The sequence below is a fragment of the Myxocyprinus asiaticus genome, chromosome 37, assembly GCF_019703515.2.
Source record: "Myxocyprinus asiaticus isolate MX2 ecotype Aquarium Trade chromosome 37, UBuf_Myxa_2, whole genome shotgun sequence".
In the NCBI taxonomy this organism is placed as follows: domain Eukaryota; kingdom Metazoa; phylum Chordata; class Actinopteri; order Cypriniformes; family Catostomidae; genus Myxocyprinus; species Myxocyprinus asiaticus.
Genome location: NC_059380.1, coordinates 41,220,001 through 41,233,706, shown reverse-complemented (window position 1 = coordinate 41,233,706; position 13,706 = coordinate 41,220,001). Strand labels below are relative to the sequence as shown.

At 37.4% G+C, this 13,706-nt stretch overlaps 1 protein-coding gene across 1 annotated transcript in view; it reads left to right on the top strand.

Annotated features, from left to right (window-relative positions):
* The first annotated feature begins 6,765 nt into the window (after nt 1-6,765).
* Nucleotides 6,766-13,706, top strand: part of opn6a (opsin 6, group member a) — an 8,042-nt gene continuing 1,101 nt past the window's right edge. Inside the window, exons 1-4 of the mRNA XM_051676367.1 lie at nt 6,766-7,705; nt 8,897-9,102; nt 12,030-12,129; nt 12,222-12,326. Coding sequence (XP_051532327.1) covers nt 7,579-7,705; nt 8,897-9,102; nt 12,030-12,129; nt 12,222-12,326 — 538 coding nt within the window. The 5' untranslated portion in view covers nt 6,766-7,578. The remainder of the gene's footprint in view (nt 7,706-8,896; nt 9,103-12,029; nt 12,130-12,221; nt 12,327-13,706) is intronic.

The following is a 13,706-nucleotide window of genomic DNA, read 5'->3' as shown; positions in this document are numbered from 1 at the left end:
GTATGACTTTCTTCCATGTGAATACTTTTATGAGTGAACTATTGCTTTGACTGGATAAAATGACCGTTTCAGCCATTTGAAAGAGAATATTGTGTTGCCAAGTCTTTGCCGGGTTTTAAAAGTGCTGTATATTTATAATGTTTTTCAGTTGAAACATTAAAATCCTAGATTGGAGCAGTATTGTAAGAACCTTATTTATATATTTTGGTTATTTTTTTTTGTAAGAGTTGTAATAGTGGCAGGCAAATCAGGTATCTGTATTTCTACATTGGTGCATGGCAAGGCTGTACCTTTAAGAAAATTTCATATAAAAGAATGAGCTTTGGTTCTTCCATTTAATATCTACAGAAATAATGTGACTCATGAGTTCTGTGTCCTTCATTTACTTAAATGGAACATTTATTTCTTTTGTATCGTCTGCATGAGTGACCAACACAGTTCAATCCTCTTAAGAGGTTATTTACAGCTGACAGCAGATTACAGACAATGACCGCTTCACATTAGATTGACCTTTAGCTCAGTTTCAGTGTTTATTGAACAGGCGAGGAAGAAGAGACGCTGCTAACTTAAAGGAATATTCCGGGTTCAATACAAGTTCATCTCAGTCGACAGCATTTGTGTCATAATGTTGATCACTACAAAAAATTAATTTCCACTCGTCCCTCCTCTTCTTTAAAAAAAAAAAAAGCAAATATTGTGGTTCCAGTGAGACACTTACAATAGAAGTCAATGGGGTCAATTTTTGGAGGTTTAAAGACAGAAATGTGAAGATTATAATTTAATAAAAGCACTTACATTAATTCTTATGTTAAACTCGTGTAAACTGTTTAAATCATTTTTTTTCCCCGTTTTAGGATGATGTAGTTACATCACCATGACAACGAAGTTGTAAAATTGTCTATATCTTTCCACAGATGCAGTTAGTAAGTGATTTAATCACAGTAAAATCATGTTTACACACATATTGTTTATGTCTTGTGTCTATACTTTTGAAACAGTGAGTATTTTAATGTTTACAGATTGACCCCATTGACTTCCATTGTAAGTGTCTCACTGGAACACACATTTGTGCTTTTATTAAAGAAAAGGAGGGACGGGGGGCCTGGGTAGTTCAGCGAGTATTGACACTGACTATCACCCCTGGAGTCACGAGTTTGAATCCAGGGTGTGCTGAGTGACTCCAGCCAGGTCTCCTAAGCAACCAAATTGGCCCGGTTGCTAGGGAGTGTAGAGTCACATGGGGTAACCTCCTCATGGTCGCTATAATGTGGTTCTTGCTCTCGGTGGGGCGCGTGGTGAGTTGTGCATGGATGCCGCGGAGAATAGCGTGAAGCCTCCAAACGCACTAGGTCTCCACGGTAATTAATTTATGTGGTAATCAACATTGACACAAATGCTGTCGATTGAGATTAACTTGTATTGAACCTGAAATATTCCTTTAAGTACATTTTATACAGTGTGACAGTATTTAAGCTGTTAAAATAATGTAACTTGTACATTTAACGAGCTACTTTTACCAACAAATAGCGATGTAGTGTAATAAACGTGCTCTTCCTCCCTCATGTGTACAGCTGGATTGTCCCGTTTAGTGAATCGATTTGTTGGACAGTTAAACGATTCACTGATTCAAGTCTCTGTCCTTTTGTATTCAGAGTAAATCTTTCTGTTCAAGTTTAATGCTGTCATGAGATTCATTGATTACATAATCTGCATTGAACCAAATGAAATACTGATTCAATGATGAATTATATAATCTGAGAGTTATATTAATAATAATAATTTTGCCCTTAAATATAAGCTTGCAAGCTCTTTTTTGTAAGTAACAAAGTTTTTCTAGCACTGTTAGCCATGTTTGGAACACTCCGGAGAATATTTCCAGTCATGCCAGTGGAGCTCTATTTGAATGGGGAAACACCGAAATCTCCAAAACTGTTTGCCAAACTTATGTGTGAACAATATATTTCAAATCAGCAGTAAATCAAACAACACTGGTATCATAAATTGTGCTGCTTTATCTCAGATTATGTTGAAAAACACAATTTTCCCGGCTTGTATAGCTAATGCGCATGCACGTTCTCGAGTTGATTGACAGGAGATGTCTGTATCTAAAAGATGATTGGCTCTTTTACCTTTAAGGCGGGACTTCCTTTCTAAATCCGTTGGGCGTTCCAATTTCTCCCATTCATTTTAATAGTAAACACAGACTTTAATTTAGTCATGCATCACACTCGAATAATAATTTTAAGGTTTACGCATTTCAGTTTCATTAAAAAATTCCATCCAATTGAATTGATAAATCTTAAATACAATAACAACTATATATTTGAAATTGTATTAACTGAATTTTGTTCGAAATTCCACAATTCAGTTTGATAGAATTTTGAGAAATTGAAATAAGTAAATCTTAAAAAGGAATAAAATATTTTTCCAGTGCAGAAAATGCTCATATTTTCCTGAGTTTTAGGACAACAGCTTTACAGTGAGGCAGCAGTATGTCTTGACCTCTGCGTTTGACCACATACTGTGTGACTGCAGCCAGAAATACAGCGTCAGGATCTGGAAGCTGCAGCGTTGCAGGTTTGATAAATTGCTCTCTTCCTGACACTAGAGCCAAAGAGATGGAATAATGGATATTATGGCACAGTGACAACAAATGGTCTCACATTCTGCAGATACATGTGGCAGGATGAGCTGTATCCATGGATACTGATGCTGTGGCTGAATTCATTTGAATTGTTTAACATGTAGATCAATTGAGTCTAGCTTTGATTTCTGCACAGCGCTTGTGTAAAGATTCACATACAACCTGGTTTTATTTTTTGGGGCTATTTTATATATGTAAGTCATGCAAACAGGTTTGCTGTTAATGGAAGTGTGCTACTGCTTTTTAAAGGGACCAGATTGATAAAACAAGCAAAACTGTCCCATAACACTTAAGCATCCATTCAAAGTACCGCAATCTCAATGTGTGTGTTTTTTTTAATCATAATTCCATCAAATTGAATTGAGCAATCTTTAATTATAATATATATATATATATATATACATATATATATATATATTATTTTTTTTTGTTAAACCTTACACAATTAATTTTGATGGAATTTTGTTGTGAAATTGAAATGCGGAAATATTAAAAATAGGTTAAAATATTTTTTTTGAATGATAGCAACAGCCAGAACAGCCGAGCATCATGGTGGTGAGTTTTGCACAGGCAAATCCTCAATACTTCAGAAAATGCAAATATCCAGTTCCAGATATTTGGTGGCAATCTGATGCATTTTAAATAATTTACTGTGCAAATTAATTTTGCTATGTAGACTGCTTTCTACATTGTTTGTTCTACAGTGTTTGTGTTTAATACCAGGTTAGTTCTGTTACAGTGAAAGATGAAATGTTATCATTATAGTCACTTCAATTACAATATAAACTCGGAGGAGTTGACGGCCAGTGTTACCATTTATTTGTGTCCATCTCACAGCTGAATATTAGCTGTAATCCATTCCCTGCTATCACAGGCATTCAGAGAGCACATGAGGAAACAAATGATCTGTGTTGTCTCGTGTCAGAAGAAAGTGGCAGTGGTGTTTATCGCTGGCACAGTTCAGTACGAATATGGGCCCCTGGGAGTTGGGGGCCTCTGGGCTTCTGCCTGTGCATTAATAATGCCCCTGGTGCCACTGCATCAGTGTTGGGAAGTAGTTCAACAATTTTCACGAGTAACAGTGTAATATGAAAAAAACAGTACATTGCTTTTTGTCATTCTATTGCGCACACAGCACTGATCAAACAAACACAAGTGAATTTAATACAAACAATTCACCAGTCCACTCATATGTAGCTTTGGAAGTCTGATTCATTTTATTGAAATCGGTTTGCTCAGACGGTTCATGTAAATGAACCAGTTAGAATAAACAATTTACTGATTCTACTGTTCTATTTAGAATGAGTTTATTTGTGCTAATTCTTTTTCATGTCTGATCTCGCATGTGCGTCAGAACCACCATTATTAAAAAAAATCATTGTATTACAGTATTTATTTACTATATTAGAGCAACTCTATTAGAGGAATGGGAATCTAATGAGAATCACCATTTAGATTAATGGGAATCACCATGAGAATGACAAAAAAAACAATTCCAGCTGGATTAATTTTATTTTTTAAATAAATAGACTTTAGGGTTTAAATGTGAAAATAATGTCAAAATGGCAAAAAATAATTATAATAGTACTACAATAGCCTTTATTTTTCTTTTACTGAAATTTTTTTTTTTCCCTTTCAAATTTAGGGTGAAATGTGACATGTTTTCGTGAGAGTCTCACAGTTTGTTTCCAGGTCTGAGCCCTGAATAGCTTCATTTGGAACAGTGTATCTCACTGAATCTCTGCAGGAGAGATGCACTCGAGTCTGACAACACAAACAGACCCAACCTGAACTCAGACTAGACAGAGATTATCAGAGGATTGAGACGACAGAAAGAAAACAAAGAGTGCAGAATATCCTTCAGCCTCCTGTGGAGCGTTCCGTCACTTTGAACCTAAACTCGTCCTCAGTGTTGGACAGAGAACGCCACAGAACATTCCTCACCTGTAGATGGGCCTTTAAAGTTCACATGAAATCAAAACTGATTCATTAATTTGCTCCACCTCTGAAACAACTTTCGCATAAGCTGTTCAGGCTATTTGTTAATGTTAACCAAGAGAGTGCCCACTTTTCCAGCCAGTCTTGGTTCTGGAAGTATTTTCCCATTCATTTTTTCCATAGGGATTTTATAAAAAGAGTCCATGAACCAAAGCAACCAGCTCTGAGGTGAATGACAACATTACAAACTTTCATTTGAAGCAATAAAGTGTTTGAAAATCAGGCAAAAATACAAAGATACAAGACTGTGTACTTTACGTCTTTAATGAGGGAATGAACTACAATCCCATGATGCATTGCAATTGATGTAATTGAATTAACATCAATGGAAAATGATGAAATTACTGATTTAAAGTACTAGTTTGAGAGTGTAGGGAGAGCGACTGGATTGCATCATGGGAGTGGGCGGAGCTGCAGAGCTCTTTTGCCAGGATTTTCTGATTGGTGGATCTCTCTTCAGGATTATGGGTAGTGTAGTTCTTCACAAAGAATTCTGCTATTAAACATGATTTATTAAAATGAGGTTGAAATAACATGAACTGGTGTCTTCAACAGAAGCATATATCATCGATTAACAACCTCAGAGCTCACGGTAGATCTGTCTTTAAAGATTTATTAGTTATCGTTAATAATCAGTTCGTCTATGGAGAAAATCAATGGGATTTTCCTTCCGCAACAAAACTGTTGCGCTCTATGAGCATTGTTGTAGCCTACTATAAAGCAGCCTTACTACAACCTTTAAAAATACTTAATGCAGCATTTTTATACATACAAACATTTATATTTATGCAAGCATTAATTTCATACAGAATACATCAACAGTAGCAAACAATAGTTTTGAAAAAGAAACTTTGTGTTGATCCTCTTAAGGGTGAACTTGACATTAAATCTCTATGTTTCGGTCAAAATCCTCCTCAGAAGTGTGTGCCAGTGGTGTTTCAGTCCTCCACAATCCACTGCAAACAAAAAGTCCCATCTGTAATCATTTTTTGTGTTAAATATCCAGTTTCACTTTAGAATACGCCACGCTACAGCAGTAAAATGGATTACAAACACGTGTTGATGTAAACTTTTATTCGGCGGGTGCATGCTGAAGATTACTCATAACTGCACCTGAGTCACCTTTTACTGTTAAACAAATTGGTTGTATTACAAGTGACTTTAAACAAAACAATGAACAAAGGTTACTGGATAAAGATGCACTAACAAAAGTGCTAACTGAGCAAAAGGACAGAAAAACAACCCAGCGAAAAAGAAAAGGCTCTTTGTTTCGTCATAACATTACTCACTGAAGATTATGGTACCTGCTGTATCTTTAAACAACCAGCCCGTCCACAACCTCCAATTTTTCCTAAATCTGCAGCTAAAATATTTGCTGTAATTAGTGTTTGTTAAGGCAAGCATCACTGTTGCTGCTGCTGCTTATATTATGGAAACTCTCATAATGTAAAAATGCAGTGCTTGTATTGTTTGTCTGCTAGTTTTGTGAGTCTGTTTGAACGTGTCCAGCAGAGTTAATCTCATAGCCTTCTGCTCTTTACCTGAACTCATTTACTAACAGATCCTATTAGTCAAGTCTCCTTCTGACCGGAGACTCCGCTCACCAATGCTCACAAGCCATCCATCATGCCAGCTGTAGTTAAAGGCCTGTTGATATTCACCCCAGTCAGACAGCAAAATGACCAACGGGGGCCCCGGTCAGACCAAGAGAGAACCTGTTGCCCACCCAAAAGCCCCCCCCCCCCCAATGATCACATCCTAGGGCACATATTTATTTACTGTTAATAGCATCTATTAAAAAAATCTTTTGTCATTCATGTTATGTAGTACATAGTACACAGAATGCTGTTTTTAGAGATTTAAAGCTGAATTACTGTATATAATTTCTGCGCCACCGAACGGAATTGCGGAAATAAACGTTTTCAAAAGAGCTTTCTTGAATACGCCTCTCGTCTGCCATTGTTCAGGTAGTCCCGCCCCCAACTCACCCCTATGTGTAGAGTCACATAGGGTAACCTCCTCGTGGTCACTATAATGTGGTTCTCGCTCTCGGTGGGGCGTGTGGTGAGTTGTGCGTGGATGCCGTGGTGGATGGCCTGAAGCCTCCACACGCGCTATGTCTCCACGGTAACGCACTCAACAAGTCACGTGATAAGATGCACGGATTGATGGTCTCAGACGCGGAGGCAACTGAGATTCGTCCTCCGCCACCCGGATTGAGGCGAGTCACTACACCACCACAAGGACCTAGAGCGCATTGGGAATTGGGCATTCCAGACTGGGGAGGAAAAAAAAATATGAGTCTGGAATCGATTCTTGGAATCGGAATCTGAGTTGATTCCAAAACTTCTGGAATCGAACAGCCATTGAGAACCAATAACATCAAACCTGACAAATAGCTTAAATGTGTTTTGTTTTAACATTATTGTTCTGGTTCTTTTTTGAACTTTTGGAAAGTTATAGTCCCCGTCCACCCCAGCACAGGACATGAGGTGTATGGAACACTTTTATCTTGTGTGTGTGTGTGTGTGTGTGCGCTTTTTGTCCTTTTAAGAGTTTGACATCTGTAGTCCCCATCCACTTTCATTGCACAGGGGTGAGAATCTAACTTGGATTTGTTTCTGCCTCAAATATCTTGTTCCACAAAAGAAAGAAAATCAAATGTGTTTTGAACAACACGATGGTGAGTAAATAATGATTTTTTTTGTTTGTTTTTTGCATGAACTATTCCTTTTTTGCTGTCTTTTAAGAAGAGCTTTGTGTCTATGAGTCTGGCAGGAGATGGATTATCGACTGTAACGTCACATCTCGCCGGTGGGGTGTTTATTTTTAACCGGATTTACTTGGTGGAGCCGGACAGTCTCTCAGCGGGAGATCCGAGCAGAACGGGCTTTAACGGAGCTGCAGAAGTCATTAACTGATCGTTGAATCACAGTATGTCTCTGAAGAACACGTTTCAGGTGGTGAACATCCCCTGGAGGAACAATAACTTCAGTGTGATGAGCGACCCGCCGCTGTCCGATCAGGGAGAGACCATCATCGGGATTTACCTGCTGCTGCTCGGTAAGAGTCGGTTACTTCCGTTCAACATGATCACGAACTGAACGACTTCTGATCATTGAAGAACCCCCTCAAACAGCTTCAGAACAGAGTTTCTTTCTCTCTTTCCAAGTACATTAGTTAACATGAAACAATGAACAATACTTTTAAAGCATTTACTAATACATTTCTTAATTCAGAGTTGTACATGTTAACATGAGTTAATGCACTATTAAGTAATATGAACTAACAATGAACAATTGTATTTTTATTAACAAATATTAATAAATGCTGTAAAAAGTGTATTTTTCTTGGTTAGTTCATGATGCCCAATGCATTTAATAATGTTTATGAATTAAACCTTATTGTAAAGTTTTATCGTTTAATCCATATCTGAACTCTACTTGTATTAGTTATTGAAATAATGCTCTGGACCATTCAAAGCAAACATGTTGGGGGATATAGGAGTTTTAAATCCTGGAAAATATAATAGTTTTGTTAGTTGTTTTCTAAAGAGAACATTTCTGAAAGCAGTAATGAACACATGGATTACTGGAGCTGAGATTTGGAGATCTTATGTGTCCTGATGGGGGAGGATATCCGGTCTGTCTGTCAGAGGTCATTAGAGAATGGATTTTACCTGCTACAGTAAAGTACTTTGGCGATATCATGTAATCATAATACATATATTGGATTTTTGATGTATACCATATTACTAAATGCTTACCGTATTCATCTAGCATGCTACCGCATTTACTTGGCACTCCAAATGTGCTTCAAAGAATACCATGTCCAAAAACAACAAGAAACTATTTTTTATTAGTTATTTAACTTGTTTGCCAACCATAAGTGCTTGTCCACTCAAAAAAACCAAACTTGATTTCATTGCGTTGCCAAATTAAAGTTTACTTAATCCATTTGAGTTGGGACAACATTAATATTTTTGTGGTGTTAATGTAGCATTGATGAAACATTGATGCTTTCTACACAAAGTGTTTGTGTTGAGATTACATAGTAATTTTAAGTTGGGAAAACCACTGGCCACGATTGAATCAAGTTTAGAGTGTATTGCTTAATGCAGATCATAAACTAATTAGCTAAAGAATAAATAGCTATATGAACTTATAAATGTAGACCATTCTTTAGCATTTTCTGGACAACGGTAGATAAAGTAACCCTCATCTCATGAAGAATGATGTGTGTGTGATTTTACAGGTTGGTTGTCGTGGTTTGGCAACAGTATCGTGATCTTCATCCTGTTCAAACAGAGATGTTCTCTCCAGCCCACTGATTATCTGACGCTGAATCTCGCTGTATCAGACGCCAGCATCTCTGTCTTCGGATATTCCAGAGGAATCCTTGAGATCTTCAATGTGTTCAAGGATAACGGATACCTCATCACATCGGTGTGGACGTGCCAGGTACTGTCATATCCAGCGATATCGACATTGTGCTTTAGACAACAGACAGAGCCACTGGTTTACTCTAGTGAATGTTTGCAGATATGTTTACTTTTAAAAGTACATTTCTGCATAGACACAAACCCTCTTCATGAAAGTCTTCACTATAAAAAGCGACTCAATATTTCCACTGTTATTGACCAGGAAAAAAGGACGTTTATTTAACACATTTCACCATATGACATTCTATATGGGGTAAGTTGTCACAATGTGAACCTGTTGTTTATTGACTAAGAATACAGAATACAGAAGTTCTTTTCTACCATCAGGCTGAATGGTTTTCATTGCAGAACCATGCCATACCAACCTGGGCTTGTTGGTACGGTTCGTTTTCCACTGCAAAATCAGGATTAGAATGGACTGACGGGGCAAGTGACCAATCATGAGTCGGCACGTCACTAAAGCCACTCCATTAAAATAGGGTTGGCTAACCTTGCTGAGAAATCCAGGCTAGGAATGGTTTGTAATTGTACTGTACTGAACCGTGCTGAAGTGGAAATGATACTGGAACCGTTACTAACCGTCATCAGAACCGTTCGGCCCGATGGTGGAAAATTACTTCATTTGTGTGAAGCTCTTTCTCAAAGTAAAATAAGTGATCTTCCATTTCAAATGGATTTTAGACTATTTAATGGGTTCTCAGCAAAACAAATAATGGTGAAACAATTACTAAACTCAAACCGTTGTTTTGGTCAGCAGTAATTATTAAGTTGTGTAAAATGACAACATATAAAACACATGTGACAACTTGCCCCAACCTGACATTAATGAAAATACTCTTGCCTGAAAACACAAAATCTACCTTCATTATATAGTTGACTCTTGTCTTAATGTATGCCGATGTGGGCTTATTATGTCCACTTGTTTGCCCAACAACAGCTGTTGCAAAAATATGATCTGGGAATTGTAGATAAAATTCACATCAATAATCACATAAGACATTTGAAACCAACATACAAAACCACTGCTTGAGAAATACAGTTATATGATACAAAACCTTATTTAGTGAGATACAGCTCTTGTTACAGGTAGTCCTGGGATATAAATAAACCCTCTTTCTCTCTGTATATAAATAAAGCCATAAAACCTATAGAAGTGTTCAGTGGATGTGCAGACCGGTGACCCAGAAACCACCTGTGCCTTTTTCCGAACGCTGCTTCCGAGTCCATCCCATGAAAACACGCTCGTTAGCAGCTGCGCTTAGTGTGTTTAAACCCATTGGAAGCTTCACACATGTGAGACTGAAGGTGTGGAAACTCAACTCACATTGAAAGGAGCTGTGCTTAATGATGTTCCCATCTATAACACAGAACGCTGCACCTCTTTGTACAATTCAAACTAAGTAACATCAAGAGAACTATTAATTCATTACATCTCTGATATAAAGGAGAGGCTATTAAAAGCCATTAACTAATTTCATAATTGCAAGTGTCGGTTCAAACACAAATGAAAATACAAGGTAGTGATGCATGTGAGGGTGTTGGGTAATTTTAAATTATTTTACTGCTGTTGTCCATATTTCAGTCGTATACTTCCTCTCTGTACTTCAAATAGGGGCTGTGCACTAAAGGTAATTAAGCACCTCTTGTATCTGTTATATTATTCATACTCGAGCCATCCAATCACATGTGGTCAGCTGTAATAAATACAGGTGTAAACGGGCCCATCAGTAAAACCACACTCAGAGGTAGTCAGAAATGCATGTGAATGCATCACATTTGAAGTGTATACCTCCTGGTGGATGCTTCCTGGACAGCAGCGAAGCACCATCTTTTAAGTAAACACTGCGCTTAAACAGAGTTTTAAACTTTGCCAGTTATGTGCGGCTGTAATAGAAAATAACAGTTCAATCGGAAAATTTGGAGAGCCCTTACACAGCGTGCACATGCACAAAGCTTCATGAAATTTCTCCAGTTTGCCCGCCGTAAACATGCAGACACATGATGTGAAAAGCATTCGTAAGAAAATACAAAAAGTGGCTTTATAATGCAATATACTGTTTGTTTCAATATTATTGAACATAAGTCTGTCATTGGCCTACAGTGTACAGAAATCTATTCTGCAACTGAATTTGTCAATCTGTCTGATATAGATTTATTATAAGGTTTTAAGGACGCATCAATGTACACCTGCGTCAGGCGGACGCTTTTGGAGCGCTGTGTCTATACTCAGCGTTTTTAGTTCGCAGTGTCAAGTTAAATGTCATTTGAAGCTTAGAAACACACTTCTCGGGTTCCCTGCATTCTGAATTGCAGTCCGTCCAGCTGTGTTTGCCTTTGAACGCAAGAACGCGTCCTCATCTTATGCTCTCGCTAGTTTCAAGCGAGTCTGATTGTGTTTTGTTGTCTGTACAGCTGGAGTTTCGCTTACTGCCCCCTGCTGAAAACAGGTGATACTTCAAGCTTGAATTGCTCCGATGGTAGAAATATTCCATATTATGATTTGGGGACATGATTAATTGCATCATTTCCTTTACACATTAAGTATATAAAAACAATCACACTGAATTAACTGGTTAAATCGGCAGTCGTAATATATACATTTGGGCACGTGTGAGCTCCAGTTTCCAGGTGAAGTGTCCACTGAGGGGCGCCAAAAGCGAGTGCGCCACAAGCGATTTACAAACATACAATTTATCTGCAAAAAATTCATTTAATATATCACCACCATTTAATAAATCATTTAATATTCAGAATTTAGTACATTTAAAGTCATTCAATCAACAACACTTAATCTTAGGAATAAACAAACAGGAATAGTACTTGTTTACAACACTTATTATTGTTAAGATATTACATTTTTTTTTATTTTTTTTTTACAATTTTTGCAAATGAATTAATTTTAGAAGCTGTTGGATTTATATGACTATATGTGTTTTTTTTTGTCAGATTGACGGTTTCTTTACGTTGGTTTTTGGTCTCGGCAGCATCAACACACTGACTGTCATCAGTATCACCAGATACATCAGAGGATGTCACCCGAATAAAGGCAAAGACACTTCAGTCATCTCACAGGACATGACCACAGTATCTGCAGTGAATCTGTGTACTGATGTGAGGCTCTGTTGTGTATGTTCACAGCACACTGTATAACCAACGCCACGGTGTTGATATGCATTATTTTCATCTGGATTGGAGCGTTATTCTGGTCCGGCGCACCCATCCTCGGCTGGGGCAGTTACACAGGTCATTATGACATCATCTGAGTCACGTGTAGTTGCGTGAATGTCATGAAAACATGTTCATCACATTTCACCCCAAATTTAAAAGAAATAAAATAAGAAATTATATTTTACATAAAGAAAACGAGGCCTATTTTAGGACCATTAGGATTTTTTATTTTTTTACATTTTTATCCCCTTTTCTCCCAATTTTGGAATGCCCAATTCCCACTACTTAGTAGGTCCTTGTGGTGGCGTGGTTACTCGTCTCAATCTGGGTGGTGGAGGACAAGTCTCAATTGCCTCCGCTTCTGAGGCCGTCAATCCGTGCATCTTATCACGTGACTCGTTGTGCATGACACCGCGGAGACTCACAGCATGTGGAGGCTCATGCTACTCTCCACGATCCACGCACAACTTACCACACGCCCCATTGAGAGCGAGAACCACTAATCACGACCACGAGGAGGTTACCCCATGTGACTCTACCCTCCCTAGCAACCGGGTCAATTTGGTTGCTTAGGAGACCTGGCTGGAGTCACTCAGCACACCCTGGATTCAAACTCGTGACTCCAGGGGTGATAGTCAGCGTCAATACTCGCTGAGATACCCAGACCCCAAACCATTAGGATTTGTTTGCCCCATCCATTTTTATTGAGGCCCACCCAAAAAGTAATTTCCTGGCTATGCCCTTGTTGCATTATTATCATGATAAATGAAATTCTCATCATTACTGTAAGGCATCTAGATGTTTTGCTTGAGTTTTTTTTTGTAATTCTTATTATTCTTAAAGATGATTCTAACTAAATTTCCATTACTGTAATAGTTATATTTTAGTTTGTTACAGTTAAAAATAACTGCAATAACATTTTTTATTTAAATGAGCATAAATTAAATGCAGTACAACAAATATGACATGATGTTTAAAATACTTTTATATATTTATTATAATATTTTTTCCCACATTACAGTATTGAGAGTTTTTTTTGTTGATGTTGCATAATTGTAATGAGATATTAAAGGAATATTCCGGTTAAACTCAGTCGACAGCATTTGTGTCATAATGTTGATTACCACAAAAATTAATTTCGACTCGTCCCTCCTTTTCTTTAATAAAAGCAGAAAAGAAATAAATTTTTGTGGTGATCAACATTATGACACAAATACTGTCGACTTTCTTTTAAGAGGGAAATGTGTTGAATTGCCATGAAAATAATGTCACAAAGCAAAACAAATCTTAATTGTCCTAAAAATAAGTTTCCTGTTCTTATTTATTATAATAGTAAACTAGAATTTCTTATTTCTTTCTTTTAATTTTGGAGTGAAATATGACCTGGACATTTTCATGAGATTCACCTGGTCATTGAGCCCTTACTTCCATCATAAACGCATAAAGTCCATCTCT